At 43.2% G+C, this 22,142-nt stretch overlaps 1 protein-coding gene across 3 annotated transcripts in view; it reads right to left on the bottom strand.

Annotated features, from left to right (window-relative positions):
- Positions 1 to 6: 6 nt before the first annotated feature.
- The window catches only part of LOC116843640 (Down syndrome cell adhesion molecule-like protein Dscam2), a 313,414-nt gene continuing 291,278 nt past the window's right edge, over positions 7 to 22,142 (bottom strand). For all 3 annotated transcript variants that reach the window (XM_032814198.1, XM_032814200.1, XM_032814201.1), the window contains 15 exons: positions 20,994 to 21,299; positions 19,504 to 19,803; positions 18,314 to 18,445; positions 17,558 to 17,697; positions 14,877 to 15,040; positions 13,918 to 14,132; positions 10,495 to 11,088; positions 9,597 to 9,866; positions 8,757 to 9,211; positions 8,160 to 8,433; positions 7,523 to 7,681; positions 7,170 to 7,324; positions 4,544 to 4,763; positions 3,853 to 3,943; positions 7 to 2,213 (listed from right to left, as the gene is read on the bottom strand). In XM_032814198.1, coding sequence (XP_032670089.1) covers positions 1,949 to 2,213; positions 3,853 to 3,943; positions 4,544 to 4,763; positions 7,170 to 7,324; positions 7,523 to 7,681; positions 8,160 to 8,433; positions 8,757 to 9,211; positions 9,597 to 9,866; positions 10,495 to 11,088; positions 13,918 to 14,132; positions 14,877 to 15,040; positions 17,558 to 17,697; positions 18,314 to 18,445; positions 19,504 to 19,803; positions 20,994 to 21,299 — 3,740 coding nt within the window. In that variant the 3' untranslated portion in view covers positions 7 to 1,948. The remainder of the gene's footprint in view (positions 2,214 to 3,852; positions 3,944 to 4,543; positions 4,764 to 7,169; positions 7,325 to 7,522; positions 7,682 to 8,159; positions 8,434 to 8,756; positions 9,212 to 9,596; positions 9,867 to 10,494; positions 11,089 to 13,917; positions 14,133 to 14,876; positions 15,041 to 17,557; positions 17,698 to 18,313; positions 18,446 to 19,503; positions 19,804 to 20,993; positions 21,300 to 22,142) is intronic.

Raw genomic sequence — 22,142 nt, 5'->3', positions numbered from 1 at the left:
GGGGGGGGGGGGGGGGGGAGGGGAGGGGGAGCGAACGATAACCCAACCAACGGGTGAGGTTGATGCAACGGCTAAACGGATTCGATAGCAACACATAGTATCTCGAAGGCTGCGTTTCGATGGCGATGACACTCGAGCACAATTCTCTTCTCTCGTTCCTCGATTAACTGTTCGCATCATCACATCGGGGTCCGTCGATCGTTAATCGACGCGGGCTGGCGTTCGTGTCGTCTTCTTCCTCTTCTCCTCTCTTGTTCCTTCTTTCATCTGACGGAGGAGGACGGGGTGTCGAATGTGCGTGCGCGGTTTGAGCGAGGTACAGTGGGTATAGTGTAACAGTAGTAATAGACAGCTTACAGACATTATGTTCGGTTGTTACGTTTACTCTACGTGGTAACTCGTCTACTAAGAGCGGGCTTACGCGCGACACTTACCGCGCGACATTTCAACGCGACTCTCTCGCAGTATCCTAACGTCGCAACGTGACGTTCGAGGGGTTTCAAACTCCTCGTTTCTTCGCGTGAAATTCGCGCGCGGTAAATTGTCACGCGTAAACTCCAACCTATAACGCTTTTCAGTCTCTCTTGTAAGTTGAAACGACACCGACGACAACGACGAACGATTTATTGCATTAGTTTCTTTTCCTCAATTACGTAAACACGTACGGTAACATCCCACGCGGGAGGGTGAGATCGGCCGCTGCGCGATTGAATAAGGTTGTTTTGTGATGAACGTGCGACGTGGGGGGCTCGATTCGTTGTGAAGAATGAATGTACGATCGGGTCCGATGACCTGGATGACTGGAAGACAAAGGGAGCGCTCGGAAGTCGCGTATTGCTCGCTTCGATATGCATCCGGTACACGTTTAGTGTCCTGTCAGGCTGTGCAAAGTCTGACATTCGCAGGTATATTGGTCGGTCGGAAAAATTTCTTCTTCTCGCAGTCGTTGGTCGTTTCGTATAGTAGAATAAGATGGCAGTTCGCAGTTTCGCTCCCGTTACCATTAGAATTTTACGGTTTTGTAACAGTCATCGCGCGTTCGCGTTATACTTTCGCTATCGTTAATAATTAAAAGGTTGCGGAGTGCATGTTGTGGATACGCGCGCGTGCGCGTGTATATATGTGTGTGTGTGTGTGTTCGTGTTTTGTACGAATGTGTACTTTGGCATCGGTGGCAAGTACTCGTCGCGCAGAGATCCTTGCCGGAGGGAAGAAATCCGAGGTGGATACGTGTAGCGCCGCCATTTCAACTAACTAGGATTATTACACGGAGTGGAACAAGTGTGGCAGTTGACGAATCATCGTCGTAGAAACACTTCGCGGACTCGCGGGTGCCCGTATATCGTATTCCTGCCACGGATATAGAACAAACAACAATACGGCGCCGCCCTTTGCGGAACCAAGCGGCAGCTTGTAGATTCTTTCTCGGTCTCTCTCGTCAAACTTTGCCTCCCTGTTAAAGCCGAATGCTCATTACGATTAATCTGCCACGCGTGTGTGTTGGCGCGTTCGTCCGCCTGATTATTACTTTATACTTTACTTTATAATTTACGCCCTAAATATCCGGACCGATCGTCTCGAGGACTGGGCCTCGACGGATCGATCGCGCCGGGAATCAGGAAGCGCCGCTGTGATGGGCAGCTCACATCGCCGAGCTGATAATAGAGCCGTCTCGAGGATACGAGCGATTACGCGTTGTCTCGTCGACATAGGCCAGGAACAGGACGAAGGGAGCACGTCGGATTATCACTTGAGTGGCTGGCGGCCGGACGCGAGGCGCCAATTCGAATTAACGAAACGACGGACCGCGGCTTACATCGACTTTTGCATGTGATTTTCCTCTCATTCCTTCCTTCTTTTTTTTTCTTTTTTCTTTCTTTTTTTTTTTTTATTTCTTTACTTTATACGACGGGGTTCTCGCGTGCGCATCGGAAGCTTTTACATTTATTTACACCGCGATTACAAAGTCACGGACGTTTCGTTGGCTGCTGTGACCGCGATCGAAGTCGCACTCGGCCTCGCTTAACTCAAACGCGTCGGAGAAGCCCGAGGGTGGGTCCAGCTTGGGGACGAACAGGTTTCCTGATCCGTCACGCTCCTGGTCCCTATTGGCACAGGAATTGCCCGACTGGTGCTTGGGATGGCCAGGCCCGGCGATTGGCCCGAAGTTGGCACGGGCCTCCTCGCTGGTATGACGCGCCAGCTGTAACATCCTGAGAACAAAAAGGGCCAGTGAAGGGTATTTTCTGGGATATTTGAGCGAGTGAATGTGACTGATGTGTTTTCTTGATTATCAATTCGGATGATCTCTCTCGAATTTGTCGAGCTGTGAAATTTAATGTTTGAACTGATCTATGAAAGATTAATCATAAATCCAATGAAATCAACGATCCAATCATTCAACGAGCTTTTGCGAGTCCCTAACATAAGACGATGTATTTACCAGGTCTGTAAATATGAAACCGGAATTTTTGTATAGAAAATATATGTTTATTGTATGAAAGTGATAAAAAATATTTTATTCGAAGTATTGCCCATCGCTAGCTATACATTTTTCCCACCTGTCTGACAATTTGTGGATGCCACGCCAAAAAAACTGTTGCTCTTTTGAGGCAAACCAGTCATCGAGCCATTTTCGTACATTTTCGTAAGAAGTGAAGCGCTGCTTAGCAAGTGCGTGTCCCATCGATGCAAATAAATAGTAATCGGACGGAGCCAAGTCTGGTGAGTAAGCCGCATGCGAAAGTATTTCCTAACTAAACGCCTCAATCGTTTCCTTGACCAGTTTTGCTGTGTATGATGGTGCATTATCATGAAGCAAAATCACTTTGTGTTGCCTTTTTTTATATTCTGGTCGTTTTTCACGCAAAGCTTGATTCAAATCGATCATTTGTTGTCGGTAGCGTTCAGAATTAACGGTTTGGTCAGGTTTTAGCAGCTCATAATAGATCACACCCTTCTGATCCCACCAAACACAGAGCATTGTCTTCCGTCCATAGCGATTTGGCCTTGCAGTCAATGTCGATGGTTCGCCTGGAGTTATCCATGATCTTTTACGCTAAGGATTCTCAAAATATATCCATTTTTCATCACCAGTCACAATTCGATGGAGAAATGACTTTTTTTGTACCTGGCGAGTAGCATTTCGCAAGTGGTTTTTCGGTTTTCCTGCTGTCTTTCATTCAGTTCATGTGGAACCCATTTTCCCATCTTCTGGATCTTTCCCATGGCTTTCAAACGTATGGAGACGGCTTCTCGTGTCACATTTAATTGATCCGCGAGTTGTTGTTGCGTTTGAGTGTCATCCTCATTGCAACAATGCTTGCAATTCGCTGTCTTCGAACTTTTTCGGTGGTCTTCCACATTCTTCTCACGTCAAAATCGCCACTTTTGAACTTTTTAAACCACTCAAAGCACTGTGATTTACCAAGAGCATGCTCACCGTAAGCTTCGACAAGCATTCGATGCGATTCTGCAGCAGTTTTCTTCAAATGGTAACAGAAAATCAATGCTGTCCGCAAATCGTAGTTTCCAGGCACAAAATTCGATATGTTCAACGCTATTACAAACTATGCTGTTGTATGAAACTTGTATTGTTGTGAATTAAAAATCTTTGTCAGAGATGTCAACAAAGAAATGGCGCCAATGACGCGGTTTGACGGTAACTACATTGGCAGCTAGAGCCATCTATGGGCAAATTCCGGTTTCATATTTACAGACCTGGTAGGAATAGGGTTTGAAGAAAGTTTATTCGGCAGTGCGCTTGAAAGCAATGCGCTCAAAATTCTCCTCAGGAAATATGTGTGTATCTCAACCACGAGAAAAGTATTAATAGAATATCGAGTGACTTACTTGGGTCTTCCCCTTCCAGGAAACGATTTTCTCTCAAAAATCGGTGAGGGTTCTGTAGACGTGCTAGATTCTGGTCCATGGTACAGGAAGTCTGCAAGCAAACGTTACCCTCGTTTTTTCCTCAAACTGTCCTACTTACAGCTCGCCGAACATAAATGATCAATCGCAGTGTGCGCTCCCGCGGTGGACACTTTCTCGTGGATCTACATTGCAGCGCAGCGCATAACAATCGCTCCGGACGACAAGCAAGAGATCGCAAGCTAATCGGACGTACACGACACGCCGAACGGAATTTCGTCGGAAAAAAAAGAACCCGTCGACACGACCGTGCATCGCGTTATCGTGGCCCTGGTGTTTCCATGCTCGCGGGATATCGGAAACCAAAATCGCAGCCGCAGCTAGAAGCAGAAGAGAGCAGCGCGGGCGGAAACAGCCCGGAAGAAGAGAAGCAAGGGCGTAGCTACGAATTTCGTGGTCGAAAGCGAGAATCGTGCAAAACAGAGGGGCTTCCGCGGTAATCAAAAGTACGGCGTGTAGGCCGAGTTTCGAGACACGTCGAGGACCAAATTCAGGGTGAACGTGACGCGGCGTTCCAGCAGCGTCGCTTTCTTTTCGCTACTCTACACCGCTACGCCCCTGAAGAAGAAGAGAGACAGAGAAAGAGAGAAAGAGTGGTGAAAATATTGCATACTGTGGACGCGCGAGTCGGCCGCAGATGCCGAGTGGTGCGAATCGACGAGGTGATTGGAAGACTCGGTTCGGCTGCTGGTCCCGACTTCCGTGTCGCTGTCCGAGCCCAGGGTGTCGTACTCCTCCGACTCGGACTTGCCCTGACTGACCTTGTGCGCTTTGTGCAACGGTGCAGAGGACGAACGGCCTCCGCGCACCTTAGTGTACCGGTTGCAATCCGACTGCAATCAGACGGAATTGGTTTCCATATAAAATGGCACGTCGCGCATCCGCCGCATCTCGATCCCGTCGGCAGTCTATCTCCCGACCGTACGACGATCGTACGGGCGTCTACGAGAAGCGACCAGAGCCGTTGTCGAGAGTCGTGACTTGGTGAGTTTCCGCCTGACCCGGGATAATAATTTATCACGCCGAGATTGCTACTCGTACACGAGAAGCGAGGCGACATCGCGGGAATCTCGGGAGCGGAAATGTTCACTATAATTCATCGCTGCGCGTCCAGCGGACACGGAGTGGGCGACATCGAATTAAAAGGAATCGGCAGGAGGTCACTTTCGGTTCCTGTTCATTTAAGTGCACAAGTATTTTCCGATCTTGTTGTACAGTGAGTTGCAAAACGGTGCGGACGCTACGAAGTCGGTAGCACACCAAACTGTCAAGGATCATTATTGATGGGCTCGCCTAGTAATTATATTATTAATTATTATTATTAGTATTATACTATTATTTATTATCATATAGTGGTTTTAATTATATTATTAATTATATTACTTTGGCGTAAGTGTCTGTTCATAACAATTGTCAATCTTGACAGCTTAGTACAAGCTCCTAACTTTATCGTTTTTAAACCATTTTGCGACCCACTGTATATGTTAATCTTCACTTTCATTGTATTCTCTTGAATTTTACATTGTTAGTTGTTACGACCGAGATCAGATGAAGATATTATATTTGTTATCAATGAATGGTAGGCAGGTGACTTGGTATTGTCAGTCTAATGCTTTTCCACAGATGTGGTGGATTATTGCGAAACAATCTCTCGACCGAGATATTTTTTATTCTATATTTTGTTTTCCATTTAATTACGACAATGAAGGAAAAACGGGCAGGTATCGACGTGCGTCACCATCTCCACAGAAACTCTGTTCTACTTCGTCGAATTGGGAATCGCGGTAAGGGCGATGCGATGAATCATGAGAGACAGATAGATAGATAGATAGACAGATAGATAGAGAGATAGAGAGATAGAGCAAAAGAGTCTTATGCTACAGCTAGCGGAGCTACGGCGAAACTCGGCGATGTAAATGTGTAAATGGCGAACGGCACTCGACGGATCAAGTCTGCTCTTCCAATCTTCTCGACTCGCGAATCGCCGTTTCAGGACAATTGCGAGACGAAGCGAGGTGGGACCAGCAGTCGCAATGATCGGGCTCGACGCTAATCGCTAATCTGCATCGCGGTATTGTTTCGCCGAAAAAAGAATCAGAAAAATATTTCGTATTCTCCGAGAAAAATCGTGGGCCGAATGGACGAACGAACGAACGAATCGGACAGACGCACGGACAAACGAAAGAAGAGAAAAATAAAGAATATCGGGAAGGAGAATTTGCACGCGAATTAACATTCGCAGTTATGTCGCACGTCGCATTGATCGCGCGCAAGACGCTCGAGGAACTCACACGGAGCATGCGAGTGCGAGTGACCTAAATATTCACACAGTGGATCGCTAAGGGTTCCGAATGCGCCATGGGAGTGAGGTGATTTTCAGTGCATTGTTCGAGGATGCGCATGCAATGCGTGATCATCATCGTGGGTTTAACGAAGCCGGGAATGCAGAGGGAATGAGAGGGTGAATGATAAAAGCGATGATGGTCTCGCGCGCTCGCGTTTCTCCCCGCACGTTTAACGCGTTCAACAACAAGTTCGCTTTATCCACTCGAAAAAACGATCTTGCAGTCGTAGCGAAAATTATTTAGATACGTGAAATTAGATAAGACGGATAAATGACTGACAAACACTGTAATATTACGTATGTTTTGTAAATCAGTGTAGATGACAGAATTTATCTGAATTATTTGTGAAATTTTGCGCAGGAAAATTTCTCTCTCTCTTTGTAGTGTCCATCTAGATTAAGTTCAGGTCCAGGTTAATAATTGATGGTGGGATCTAAATTTGTCCGCGGTAATCGCTGTAAATTCTACGTAGCACAGACAATTTTCCAGCACAAAACGCAGCGATAAATTTTAACTGTGACATTTGGGATTCTATCTCTGGGTTAGCAAAACACTTCTTTGAATGTCGTGGAAGCTTGTCTTTGCACGACCGAATAGTACTAAAATTGCAAAGAGTCGAAATGAAAGTAAAAGAAATTAGAGAACATGATTTAATATTATTTAAAATGTGATTTAAAATAATTTATCATGACCTGAAAGAGATAAACGACGTATATGTCTGCTCGCATGAGAAGAACTTTAGAGAATTGGAATTTCGGAATAAATGTAGGAACAAAAATGCTCGTGAGAAATCGAATTACACTCGAGCGGAGGGGAAGGGGGGAGACAAAAACGTGCGGCGAGAGGGCGAGCATAGGCGACAACGCTAACGGCGATTAATTCGGCAGACGATACCTCTCGTAACTGAAGGGTATCGGCAGTGGACAGACGAGGGTCGTGATAGACAAAGGTCTGAAGAGGCGCGGCAGAATTGCAGCGGCTGTCGCCTCCTGCAGGTACGCTTTCCTCCAGCTGGAACGTGGCGTACGGGTAGATATCTTCCGAATATTCTACAAGCATGTTTAATGACGATCGTTAATAGTGACTACGGGGTCCGCGATTGTTTTGCCCCTCGCGCGATCTCGTATTTTCCGTAGAGCCCCATTCTCGCGTTTCAACCGGCCTTTCTCATCATCTCTATCGATTTACAGTAAGAGAGGGCTCATTGATTTTTCGCACACCCCGACGCGAACGTTTGTCTATCTCACCTGGTATTTTCTCTAGGGTAGCCATCTCGTGTAACGGCGAGCGTAGCGGTTTACGTACGGTGGCGTAATACTGTTCGCGTTGCTCCATGTTCTGCTTATTGTCTAAAGCGGCCGCGGTCTGAGCGTCGTGCAGACTCCCAATGTCGCCCATGAACGGACCTGGATGGCGATGAGCATTTTTAATACATCTTTAACAATCGAGATTTTTAACAATCTCGTACTATCTCCGGAATTAAATCGATTCGTGGCTGAATCGACTGTTTATTTCATGAGAAAGAAAGTTTAATCTGCCCGATTTGTAATGCCCGTTTCTACTAACTTTGATTAACCGGCTGGTTATCTCAGCCAATCGCATTTCCCGTTAGTCAAAATTAGCATATGCGACTGATCAATTCCGTTAGAATAATCAGCCGATCAAGCTAAAGTTGGTAAAAACTGGCATAAGTGAAACGTTTCTTCTGTAAAGTAAATCGATTCTCATTTAGATCGTATCAGTGACCGCACTTGTATTCATTTCTGGAGACGCTTATTTTTTTTAATGCGGCCTTTGAAATTTATTTCAACTATCTCGGATATATTTGGATTTTACTCGAGTAAATTTGTTGCGTTACTCGCGAGGTGTTGCTGTTGAACTAACGTTTGCGGAAGCAATAGAAGACAGCGCCGGCCGCGGCGATGACCGCGAGCGAGCTCAGCACCAGTGGCACGATCAGCTTCAGGTCCGAGTACACGGATGTGTGCTGCGGGATATAGTGATCGATCTCGATGGCAGACATGGTCGTGCTAATGTGCAGCTGCAATGTCGTTATCTTGTACTCGGCCACCGACGAGCCGGCGTTGTTGTGGGCTCTTATGCGGATATTGTAAGTAGTGCCCGGCTGCAGCTCGCTCAGAGTATATGTCTTTTGCACCTGGCGACAGTATCCGTGTAATCGCACATTAAATATTACATCCTTTCACGGAGATCAGTTGTTAGCGAAGTAGCGTGTATAATGTCACAAAGTATCAACCGAAGATTTAGCGTCATTAATAATTCCTCTCTATGAGAGAGTATCTGGTTTCGAAGATAAAAGTCATTCCATAACAGGACTAAAGTAACTGAAGAAAGTATTTTCTACGCGCGCGCGTGCACAACGGAAAAGAGAATAACTTCGGACATTTTCACACGACAGAGAGACAGAAAACGATGTAGAGCTTTGCACCCCGGCGCGAAATGAGATCTCTACTTGGATACCTCTATATTATTTGAGACCAGCGTCCAAATGCCCTCGCCACTTTTCTTGTACTCCAGCTCGAAGTACGTTATAGGACACCCTCCGTCATTCCACATGCTGAGGTGCAGCGTGATCCACGATACATTGACCGTGACGAACTTGTCGCCATTGCCGGGCGAGTCGTCCGGCTTCGAGCCCTTCGTGGTCGCCTTGAAGATTTTGCTCGGCTTGCCCATGCCGATGCGATTGTACGCCGTCATGTACACCTGGTAGTCATTGCCGCACCAGAGCCGCGACAGTACGAAGGTGTTCACTTTGTGCGACACCTTGAACTCCTCCCACTCGCCAGACTCGCGTTTGTAGTGCAGGATGTAGCCCTTAATCGGCGACTCGCCGTCGTCGGTCATCTTCCATTGCACGTTGATCGAATTGCTGCTGGTGCCGATCGCGTGCAATATCGGTGCCGCAGGTGGTACTGAGAAGACAAATATTGACTCAGGGATCTTGCCCTTGTATTACCGCTACTGTATCGAGATCCTCCCCGAGTTTAAAGGGAGTTCTCTGAGAAGGAGATAGCTCGTCTTTATTCTTTGAGCGTTCAACAAGTAAAAATGGAAAAAGTGGAACAGCGAATAAAATTGTAAGAAGTATAAGGTAGACAGTAATCAGAGCGATACCTTCCAAGGCTGTTAAAAATGCATGATTTCGAATGTATTTGAAGTCTTCGTGATATTTTAAATTACTTTACCGACAATCACTCTTTACTTAACGATATAGTTCGACTAATTTAATTAATTTTGTACTGAGAGTATTTTTTCACAGATATTTCTTCTCGCACAAGCTTATTCGGGCTGGCTTACCTTGTACGGTTAAACGGTGGCTTATTTTGTCGGAACCATGACGATTCTCCACGAAGCAAGTGTAATTTCCGCTATCGTTCCTGTTAAGATCGACAATGTGCAGGGATCCGTCGGGATGGAGAGACATCCTTCGGTTCGGGTTGACGATTTGTCCCCAACGCTTCCAGTTAACCGAAGGCTCGGGCTTGCCCACACTCTGGCAAGGCAGCGTCACATTTTGTTTCCACGGCACAACGAGCGTGGTGTCGAACGAGTATATGGCGGCGCGAACTGTAATAAAGTATCGTGCGAACATCCCCTCAGCAAGGACACGGGACGATAAATCGCGGTTATCTAAGTTAACTTCCATTGAGTACACAAACTCGACGAAGTATTTCCCACCGGCTGAGAGGAGATCGAGAAGATTTAAAGTTCGCGCAAGAGAGTTCGCGACGACTTCCAAGGCCGGCCGGAAAATACGAAATAGAAGCAAGAAGACGTGTCTCATTAACAAAACATAAATACGACGCTCGGTATCTCGTTGGGGAGCCGTTTGCAAACAATTCATTTAGCTCGAGAAGCCGGATGTTTACGTTATCCAATGGACGAATTAACGGCCCTCCGAAATCCAACTTCCGCAACTAGACCAACTCGCGCCCAAATGCAACTCTCGCAACTTCCAAGTTTCATGACTGAGGTAAGATTGCACATTTTCTCTATGTAGTAAATACGCAATCGCGCTTCCGCACGGTTCTTCAGTGTCCCAAACGTATCAGCGCGCATTTCGACCATAATTGAGGCGCAACTTTTCTTTACGTTCTCGATATGTTTTTCATATCCCACGTGTCTTCTAATTTGCAATCGATCACGATCTCGAAACCGATCCAATTCGCGACAGAGATACCCTACGATCCTTTACCTTCGCTGGAAGGTGAAACCGTGATCGACGGGGTCTGCGGTCCCTCGCCGACCGACGTGACAGCTGCGATGCTGAATTCGTATTGGCTCCTCTTGTGCAGATCTTCGGCCTGATAGCTGGTCTGATGCGGCAGCAAGGCTCTCCGGTGCCACTTGCCCTCCGGTCCCAACGCTCGAATGTGTACGTTATAGGCCGTGATATTGCCATTGCTCTTGAACGGTGGCTGCCAGGAAACGATGATGGAAGTGGCGGAACTGGCGACGGCCTTGACACCAGCCGGCACTTCCGGCAGGTCCTCTTCGGTGACACAGAAGAGGGACGTCGAGGCGACGCCGTCGCCGGCCTTGGTGGATGCCAAGACTTGAACTGAGTAATTCGTGTACTTCTCCAGACCGTGGATCATCACGGTTAGAGCGGTGGTGATTTTCATTTCTGGCTTGATGAACTCCGCCAACGCGTCAGTGTTCTCCCACATGACCTTGTAGCCCTTCAAGTTCCCGTTCAGGCTGGACTCGGGTGGGGAGTCCCAGGAGACTTGCAAGGACTGCGAGGAGAGCGCCGTGCAGCGCACGTCCAGCGGAGGACTGCTCGGGACTGGAAGCGCGTTTTACCCGAGATATTAAGATTACGTTTTCGTATGAGGTAGTCCGCGTATCATCGTCTGCCATGCACTAAGCGCTAAAGCATTTAATATCAAGCAGAGGCTACGTTGGGTCACTTGCGCGATATTCGTGGAATATCTAATAAATACAATTTAGCGGATTAAAATTTCCATTTGAAGCCATCGACTTCAAATATTAACGAAGAAACCATCGATTTAAAGTAACAGCGATTAACATTTTATAAATAGTCATTTATCTATAAATTAAGTTCATTGAACTTCTAATAAACTACCAGAAGGCAGCGTTAAATCGGCAATATTTTTACACAACCAAACTCCGAGCAAAAGCAAAAACGTAAGATGTGTCCATTGCGTTTAAAACGATCATCGACATAAGAATATCTGGACGTACTCTTCATTTAGATAAGGAGTAAGGAGAAATTTGCGATTAGTAATTTGGTTCATACGTACTCACTTTGTGAGTAGATCTTAAACTGTGATATTAGCTTAAACTACTTGCCCGAACTTCTTATATCTAGAACATCACAAAGTGTCAAGGTGATGAAATCAAAGGGAAAAGTGTTCAAATTTCATGTAATCTATATTTTCCTGGGTCCTAGACAAAAAGAATTTGGTCTAGATTGGTCAAAAGGTTAAAAGTTTAAACAGAACAGATAGATTGACAGATATTTTATTATATATATATAAAATGCTATTAAAATAACATCCGGTAGTTTCGGGTGTCCCAGATGTTATTTTAATAGCAGATTCTTTAGAACATTTTAAAACGATAATTTTGATACAAAAATGTCGAGGCTATAATAGTTTTCAAATGGGAAGCGATTATATTTCACCAATAACAGAACTTAGATTTCGCGCGCTCAAGCATGCCGAAGTGACAAGTGATAAAGGTACCACACACCGTATAGAATAGTGAACACCTTCATGATAATAATTGATCAATGCTTTGACAGATTAAACTGAAATATGTTATTTTTACTTGAATCATATTTAAGATGTCTTACAACTATTATTCGTATAAAAAATATATTACTGCAAAGCATAGAGAAGCGGCAAAACATATTATGACAATGTTATTGTAAATTTATATAATGATCATAATATCGTAAAAAAAATATCGTGGTATGAATGACATTCATAGGAGAACTTTATCACTTGCCATTTCAACGTGCCTGATCGTGCGAAATCTCAGCCTTGTTATTGATGAAATATAATCGCTTCCCGTTTGAAAACTATTATAGCCTCGACATTTTTATATGAAAGTTTTCGTTTTGAAATATTCTAAAGAATATTCTGCCATTAAAATAGCATGCGGTAGTTTCGGGACACCCTATATATATATATATATATATATATATATATATATATATATATATATATATATATTGGCAATACATTGATGAAACAAATTCTTTCAAAGATGCTATTTCAATTAGTTGCAAACATCACGGTTCCAGTGTGAACTAGTATAAAATTGGATATGTCTGAAAAAGTCACGGCGAAAATATCATTCGACGAACTTTTTTTTACCGTTAATCAGATCTTACCCTCGTGAAATGCTCCGTATAGGATATTCTTATACCGACGATCGCGCATATTCAACAATAACCTGAATGCGCCTGCATAGGATATTTTCGGAGTTCTGATATAAAGTGGAAAGGGGTTCACGATCTCGTCGCGGCGACTGTTTGCCCTCACGATCGAAAATATCGGAGTGCACTTGAAAGTTTTGCCGGGTCCGCCATCCGTGCGGATAGGATTAAAGAAGTTATTTGCGAGCGCGGATCGCTACCGCGTGCTGTGCGGGGCGCGACGGCGGGTGCCGCATCTGAATTTATTATTTATCCGGAAGTCGTGCGGCTGCCGCGTACGTTGGTATTCATAGCGGAATTCGTGATAGGCTCGCGGCACAAGCGCGAATATTATTCTCTTCATGAATTTTTGAAGGCGCCCGATGTAAAAATAGACGTCTACACGAAAGAACCTAGTGAGACGTTCGGGACGTCGGAGGAGCTTGCGAATCGATAGCATCAGTATTGCACGTGCTAATTTCGCACGTTCGACATGGCACGTGCATTTTCGTGGTTGTTCGGCTAGTCTCGTAAAATTTATAACACGAGATAAATCGAAGATCAATTTTCTATTTAAATAGGATTGTATTCTCTATTAAAGTGAATCAGTAAATAATAATAATAATTTTTAGTGAATAGTCATTGATATAAGTATAGCACTGAGCAGTTTCAATGCTCTACTTATAGCTGCAAATCAGTGTATATGCTTTCAATAATATTTCACTGATTCACTTTAAGAAAGTCCATTCGTAATAAATGATCGTCTATGGCGGAACGGCTTAAAATTCGTCTTAAATTATATTATTAATATAATATATATTATTAAATTATATATTAGGAATTAATTCACAGAGTTTTAATTTCTATTCCAGAAAGCTCACGAAATTAATATTTTACAATCGCGCGTTCCAAATTAAGACGCTGAAATGTTATCGCGGTATTCTGAAAAAGAGATAGTATTTGCGGCTACAATTGTGTAGTGAAATAATTATTGTCGGGAGTGTAAGAATTTTTGTGAGAGGTGTTACTATGGTATTTATATAATAATCTTATATAAATATAAATATTGCTATCATATATTATCTTTTCAGAAGAATAAAACAGGTTGACACCGAAAACGGCTTCAATTGAATCGAGATTAAGCATTTTTTTTTCTTTCAGCGTATCTTCGACATGCACTTGTCGACCTAGAAGTAAACGCCGGTCGATGCGGTTTTCACGGTCGCTTACCATCCTCGAGTGTCGTAGCCTGAACTTCCTGTGTCATGGGACCGGGGCCGAGGGCGTTGAACGCTTGAACGACCACGCTGTAACGCGTGTACTTCTTCAAGTTCGTCAAGTGATGCTGCCGTCCGGGCATGGACGTCCTCGCCAAGCCCAGAGCGACACTCGCCGTCGAGATCCGTCTCTCCACAGTTTTGTACGTATACTGCTCCGCGCCGAACCTGTATTTCGCGAAAGTGTTCATTACACCTGGTTGGCGTGATTAATTAGTCCGCCGCTATCAAGTGTCTCCCTTTAATCTCAAACTTGGCGAAGCGCGAACTTCAAAATTGGATTAGAATAAAAAATGCAAGGGCGATAGAAAACCCTGTATAAGGAGTAGCGGAGCATTATTCTTCGCGCGATATTTCCGGCGTGCATAATTTACGAAACGGGCGAACGATCAGGTGTATGATGAATGCAGATATCCACGAGAAACTCAAGAATCTAAAAGCGCATTCTAACATCGCCAATTAGGAGTTACAAGCTCCAACGAGTCAGAATGGAAACTCACTTGGATGGCGAGTTGCGTAATCGAGTTTCGAGTTTACTACAGTACTGTAAACTAGCGTATTCCAGAAGTATGAAAAATTGACGTCGATGCATGCACAATGGCGCGTAATAAACACAATGCGAAATGAAACGATATAAACAAAACACGGCCGAGGCGAAATAAAATGCGAGGTTTTTCGAGGATTTGTCGGTGTTGCTTCTGGCGAATAAATAACTGACCTCGAGATAGCGGGTCGTTTATTAATGGCGCGCGATTCTACGCTATCAGCTCTATGGGCGAAATCCAGAGAGTCGGAGTTTTCGCTGTCGCGCGTGTGCGTGTGTATGCCTCCGGGTGCAGGAGCGAGGCAGCAAGCTGTCATATTTGTCAGGGCGCGTCTCGTGGAAACAACAACGCTGTTTTCGGTCGTTACCTTTGTTCCTTGTAGCCGACATGATAACCAAGTATCTCGCCGTTCCATAAATCATGATCGGGCGGGTCCCAGGTGACGTTGAACTCGGTCGAGCTGATGGGATCAACTTTGAGATTTCGCGGTGGCCCGCCAGGCTTCTCCCCCTCCGTCGTTGAGTCCAAAATCTGAAAAAGCGAAAAAACTCGCGCTGATAGCGCCTCTAGCGTGGCTCGTTCACTTTCACCGCCACTTTCGCCGCAACATTTTTGTTTAAACAAATCGTCGCAGAATAAAAATTTCTGCCCCGCGGCTAATTCGAAATGCGAAATTTGTAAAAAAACGTGATATAACTGCATATGTGTGTGTGTGGCTTGTCTCTTTTTTTTTATTTTACACGCGATCAAATTTTTCACAGCAATATGACAGCGAAACATAAAAAAAAGAATACACACACCTTGTTTATTAAATAGTAAAAAATTGTAGCGAAATTAATAATTAATAGGAATTAACAGGACAAAATCGTAATAAAATGAAGAATGATCAAAATTAAAATAAAATAAGGAAGAAAGAACTCTTTATAAGAGAATCTAATCAGTAGTAGAATAAAGGGCCAATACAAGTTTAGGCACAGCTGTTATAACGCCATAAAACTAATAAAAATTAGTGACACAACTCTCATTTACATTTGAGGGATATTTTATTAATATAGTAAAATTATTCAAACGCGTTTCGGTCTAATTCGCAGATCCTCTTCGGGTCGCAAATGATTTTTATTAAATTTCAAAAAGACGACTTAAATTCGCAAATTGACACCGAAAATCTGGACAACTGTTATAACACGTTGCTTGATTCTATTTTACGTTAGCTTTTTCATATACAGCTCTCGTATATAGTTTTTATGCCATTGCGATTGATATACAGGGTGTCTCACACTCTCCTCCGGGCATTTTGTGCGGACGTAGAACAGGCTGAGGTGAACATAAAAGTCCTATACGGTTTTGCGATATTCGCAATAATTATCGAGATATTAATTGTAGAAAATTTGTAAATAATCATGCAGGATATGGTAAATAAGTTATAATAGCGACGACTGCCGTCGTGTACTTATACTTTAGATCAAATTGAACAAAAAAGTCCTCTATCATTTTGCAAATAATCACATAGATTTTTAATTATTAATTAAAGAAGATTATTGCACGATTTTGCGTGATAATGCACTTATCTTCTTTAATTAATAATTAAAAATCTATGTGATTATTTGCAAAATGATAGAGGACTTTTTTGTTCAATTTAACCTAAAGTATAAATACACGACGGCAGTCATCGCTATTATAACTCATTTACCATATCCTGCATGATCATTCACAGATTTTCTACAATTAATATCTCGGTAATTATTGCGAATATCGCAAAACGGTATAGGACTTTTATGTTTACCTCAACGTGTTCTACGTCCCCACAAAATGCCCGAAGGAGAGTGTGAGACACCCTGTATAAACAAACTTCTTGTACCGCTCTCGGATTCGGAGATTCACTTGAATATCGACCTAACATTGCGTTTATTAGTGAACGGTTTTTATTTTTGAGGTAATTATTCTTTATTAGCTCTCTGCCCAAATTTTCACCTTTACCATTGTTTCTCCTTTAATTTTTAATTTTAATAGACTTTTACATCTCACGACACTCTATTAAGTGCTTCGTTGAGTAACGGATTTTATATTTGGGCTAACAAGGACGACTTCCATCATATGTTCTTTTGGTCTCGAAAGATTTTCTTAGTTCACTTTTTGTTTTTTTTTTTGCGTTGACCTCCGTTTCCCGTTTGCGAATTTGTTTTTTCAACGACATCTTATTATTTTGACTCCCGTGACGGACAACTGTTTTATTGTGTATATATATATATATATATATATATATATATATATATATATATATATATATTTGTATTTTTCTTGTTATCACTGAAGAGAGTCTGCGAATTAGACCGAAAAGCGTTTGAATAATTTTACTATATTAATAAAATATCCCTCAAATGTAAATGAGAGTTGTGTCACTAATTTTTATTAGTTTTATAGCGCTATAACAGCTGTGCTCGGAACTCGTATTTATTCTACTACTGACAAAGTTAGACGTCAACGATTGCACGGTAGCTAACGCGGCAGTCGAAAAGCTCCTAATTCCGATAACCGGCCATCAGGAAAACACGCGAACGGAAGATCGGATGTCACGAGGATTCCACTGCGACAGAAACGAACACGATCGGATCCGCGCCCGATATTTCACTTCGGAACTGCGCGGCGTTCCGCAGCCTGTTTTCTTAAACGCGGACGAATTCTTCCTCGCGGAGAGGACAGAAAAAGAGAAGAAGCACAAGAGGGTCGATATGCTCGAAAGGGCAGCGGTGCAATTTAAATCCAGGCCAACGATGCGACGTTACATCCGTCGAGAAGCGACGGAAGGAGAGAAAGGGAGGGAGAGAGAGATTCGTTTCGCGAGGTGAGATAGCCTTTTTTACGCGCGCGTATCGATCGACGCCGGTCCCCGACCTGGGTGTCCCAATTGTTTTAATTCTCGGGGGCGAGAACGAGCGAGGAGTCAGGCCGCGGGTGAGGGAGGAAGGCTGGGGGATGTCGGCGACGAAACGAGCGTCGACGAGAGGGATTTGACTTGTAAATGCCTGGTCGGTCCTGGCCGATACCTACGTCGCTCGCTTGACTCCGACCCAGTTCGTTGTCTGCGTATATCCGGAAGTGGTAAGTGACCGCAGGACGCAAGCCGCTCACGTGGCCGTGAGCACGTGTACCTGGCACCGTCGTGTGGAACGTGTGGTCGTGCCATACCTCTGCAAGATTGAGCAATCATTCCGCGGGGGTTTAATCCTAATAATCAGTGGCCGGAAGCGCAGACAATGCGAAATTGTCGACGCCGCAGCGCCGACGGGAGCCTGACATTTTTATCAGTTGCGTAACTTTCATATTCCGGATCGTTACTGACGTTCAATAGCTTTCATGTTTCCGTTGCCATGTCGATTCATTCGGTCGTCCATTACTGATACGTTTTTACAATGCTGACCCAGTAAACAAAAAACATTATATCTATCTTTTGAAACATTGATATTGCATAAATAACGTTTCTGTATAATGTTTTATGAATGTTTTTTAAATGCAGCATAATGATATTGCTTTCCAAATATTCAAGGAATATTGTACATGAGACAAAACATTTTTTACATATTAAGCAAGAGACATAAAAATAACATCCTAAATAATATATATGATATTTCAATATAAAATCAAATACACTTATGTTCTAAATAATTAAAAATAATTAAAATCGTTTTTGTAAACGATTTTATATGATACGTTATATGATACGTTATTGAATACGTTGTACTGATTTCTTGTTTATTGGGGAATTAAATTGTATAAGTTAATGAACATTCATCGGATTGCACTTACCCGACTCAGTTTTGTACTCGATTATATACTGAGTAATTGGACTGTTCCCGTCTTGACTGGTCGTCCAACCTAGGTTAATGTGACGACTGCCTTTCTCGATTACATGAAGATTACGAGGGAAGTCTGGGGGTTCTGTACACAACATTGACACAATATTGTTGAATCTTAATGTCTAATTCTGCAGTGTTTAAAGAATTTGACTTCATCTAATTTTTATATGTATATATCATGTTTATATATATGTATATATAACAGTGCACAAATTATTTTCTCTTCATTATATATATATATATATATATATATTCATTCATTATTCATTATTTTCTCTTCATTATATATATATATATATATATAAATTTTATATATATATATATATATATATATATATATATATATAATTTGTCTGTATAATTTGTTGTAAAGTACTTATATTCTCCTAATATTGAAAATTTATTTGCTTAATTAAAACAATTAATACTTTTATATTAGAGAAGATTTTCAAGAGTTTGGTGCAACTCCGACGTGAGCCGAGCCGCGATATCAAGTCGCATAGTCGTGTTTAATCCTCGCAAACGTTTTGCAGCGTGAAATTAGAGTTTGATAATTAGTTGAGAATTTTCGCCTAATCTTGTGCGCGCGTCGCGTCCCATGGAATAATTTTCAGTTACGGCACGATTGTCGCGTCCCGCATTATGCATATTTCACGGGTTATCCGGCACAATACGTCCGCTCGAAACGTATCTCATTTTGGAGAACACGTACGCGAGAGCCGCTGCTCATCTATCTCGTGGTGCGCGTACTTGCGCGGACGTACATTAAATTAAATGGACGCGTTGTCGAGTGCCTGTATACATTACGATAATTACATTCAGCGGAATAGCGCCACGCATAAACATCTGGCGATGCCGCGAAGGTAGCATAGCGATAGCTCGCTTCGTAATAATTTCATGCGTTCCATTAATAACCTTATACCGCCGCGCCGACAATTATTAACGTCCGCACCATTATCGTGATTATTTGCATCGTTTTACTTTTTGTCTCCGCTTTTTAGTTAGTATTGCTGAAATTGCCGGCTGGCTTACCGCCTCGCTCAACTGGCATCTCTCTACATTTATATCCGTAATTTAATAAGCGGTTCTCGTGAGATTTTCCTCAGAATCCAGACAAATCTATTTTCTGTGTTCTCCTACCTTGAATATAAAGATGAATCGTCATCTCGTCGCGACCGTAGGAGTTGGAGGCGATGCAGAAATACCTGCCGCTGTCTTCCCGGCTGGTACTGACGAAGCCGAGGACACTTATAGTACCGTCGGTGGTGTTGTCCTCCTTCAGAGTATAACGATAGTCGGGAAGTTTCGGCTCTAATTGGGAGCCGGCTTTCTTCCAGACTATTTTCAAAGGATGATCGCCCTTCGCCTCGCAGCGCAACGAGGCATTCGAGCCTAGCCTCGCCGTCTGATTGCGATGTTTCTCCACGAAATGCGCGGGAACTGCATCAAGGAATAGTGCGAAGCGTGCATTTATTCCAGAAGGCGGTCGTGTTCGAAACCGCTTATTGATCAAATTAATCTTTCACGGAAAATGACAAATGTGGCCCCAGACTGAGCAATAATGCGGGAGAATTGACAGAAACGAGACACTCTTCCGCCTCATCGAAATAATTCGTTTTATTGTAAATTATAATCCAATAATACATCATAAATTGTAAGGTTATTTTGGTAAATCATTCATTTTAATGGATTTACTGTGACACAATGAATTTGAAAATATGGATTTGGAATTATATTTACATTTACATCCAATTGAGGACGTGTTTATTTTAGAAGAAATTTAAATTTGAAAATCTGGGGTTTATAAAAGAGATAAGAGTTACCAATTTACATTCGACCTTATCTTTCAAGGCACATTATCGAATGCGCTTTACCCGTCAATGTTTGCTCTAAAAACCAACAGATCGTGCTCTACGGAAACACCAAGGTGTTCGAGCAATTTGATTATTTTGTCAGAAAATATTTTCTCGTTGCGTCAGTAGGTCAAAGTGGATTTAATTGACTACACGCGAGCCAATTGTCGCGTCGTCGATAATACCCGGAGCTTCCGTGAAATCCAATTAGGGTTAATCACCAATTAGCAGAGTGACAATCTTTCCCGGAGGAAGGATATTTTATCTCCTAAGTTATTAATAGCATTGTCAATAACTGCATTGCGAGAAACAGCAAAAAATATGTTTTATGTCTATAACATTTCTTTCTTATCAGGCAATAAAAAAAAGAAAATTGCGTTTTATGCGAAAGAAATACTTAGGTTATCATAATACCGTACACAGAAAAAAATTTCGTTGGATCATACCTCTTCTAAAATGTGAACAAATCGTAATTTCGATTGAAGTTATCAGGATTCTGATAATACTCAAGCTAACAAGATTCTGATTAAAGGCAGAACTTTCAACTGTTTAAATTGAACAATTGCAAATTTCTGGTTAATCGGAAATCTAATCTGATTAATCAGAAGTTCGCTCATATTTCACCAAACATTTGATTGATCCAACCGAATCTTTTTTTTCCGTGCGTTCTCCATCGTTGTAACAAGATAATGAATTTACACGAATTTTCGCTCGTTTACACGCGAGATTTTACACAAGAGCTAAAGATTTGTTAAAAGAGTCAATTGATGAACGTACCGTTGACAGTGAGATAAACGACCTTGCTGAGTCCAGCTCCGATGCCGTTTACAGCCTCGCACAGGTAAAAGCCCTCGTGGTCCTCCTGCACGCGGCCGAACACTAGCGACCCGTTGGAGTGTATCCTGAGATCCTGCATGTGCTCGTGGCTGGCTATGTCGTGATAATTGCCGGGTTTCTTGCCGCTACCGCGTCGCCACGTGACCAACGGCGGCGGGAAGCCATCTGCGTGGCAATGCAGGCTCAGCCGGGGCATCCCTTCCGATGCGTGGGCATCCTGCGGCTCTACCACCCAGCGTGGCGGCACTGATCCACAATGCACGATCATTAATCGATTGCCTTGGGTCGTCCCAGATATGTGGATGCCACTACAGCGACGTGGCCCGGAAGTCCGATCAATTATTCTGTTCGTATCGGTTGTCTCATCAGTGCGTTCGTTTGTATAAATTTTGAAAATTTCTGACCACTGAAAATTTCGAAGGAGCGCTTCCGTTACGAAGTTAATTTTTACGAAAACGACATATACTTGATAGTTGAATAGCCGCCTACGGTTGAAAAAGCGGATGTTATTTTGCATTATAAAAGTCTGATTTAATCCCGGATCGAGATAATTTTAATCTCAAGCGCAATTAATGATCTCTCATCGGTGATTATTATTATCAGAGAGCTGAACTCTGAGAAGAACTTTTCTAAGGGAAAAATTGCTCGGAATTTTTATTCACACGAGTAATTAAGCCCAGAGATGTTCGTTAACGTAACCGATCTTGCCGTGTCTATGGAATTTACGCGGAGACGCTCTCCCGGACCCCGTCGCGCGTTTCTCTACCTAAGCTTATTGCGCCGAGGCAAGAGCGAAAAGTTCTCGGGGAGAGGATTGGCCTACTGCAACTTCCTACTTCAGCCGCGAAAGTAAAGAAAAATAGGATTTGAAGGTGCGCGAGCGAGAGAGCTGGAGTGCCCTCTCGGGATTGCGGATAAACGGCGCGAAACTTTCGCTGATAAAAATTACGGACTGTCCGCCAAATGCATTGGCGAATTGCTTCCCCTCTCCCTCTCTCTTTTTCTCTCTCTTTCCCTCTCTTTCTTTGTCTCGTGGACATTGTGACAGGAAAAAGAATGAACACACAGAAAGAGAGAGAGAGAGAGAGA

Source organism: Odontomachus brunneus, unplaced genomic scaffold (genome assembly GCF_010583005.1).
Source record: "Odontomachus brunneus isolate Ranch 3 - 2012 unplaced genomic scaffold, Obru_v1 Obru_scaffold_034, whole genome shotgun sequence".
Classification (NCBI taxonomy): domain Eukaryota; kingdom Metazoa; phylum Arthropoda; class Insecta; order Hymenoptera; family Formicidae; genus Odontomachus; species Odontomachus brunneus.
This window is presented reverse-complemented; position numbering and strand designations above follow the sequence as displayed.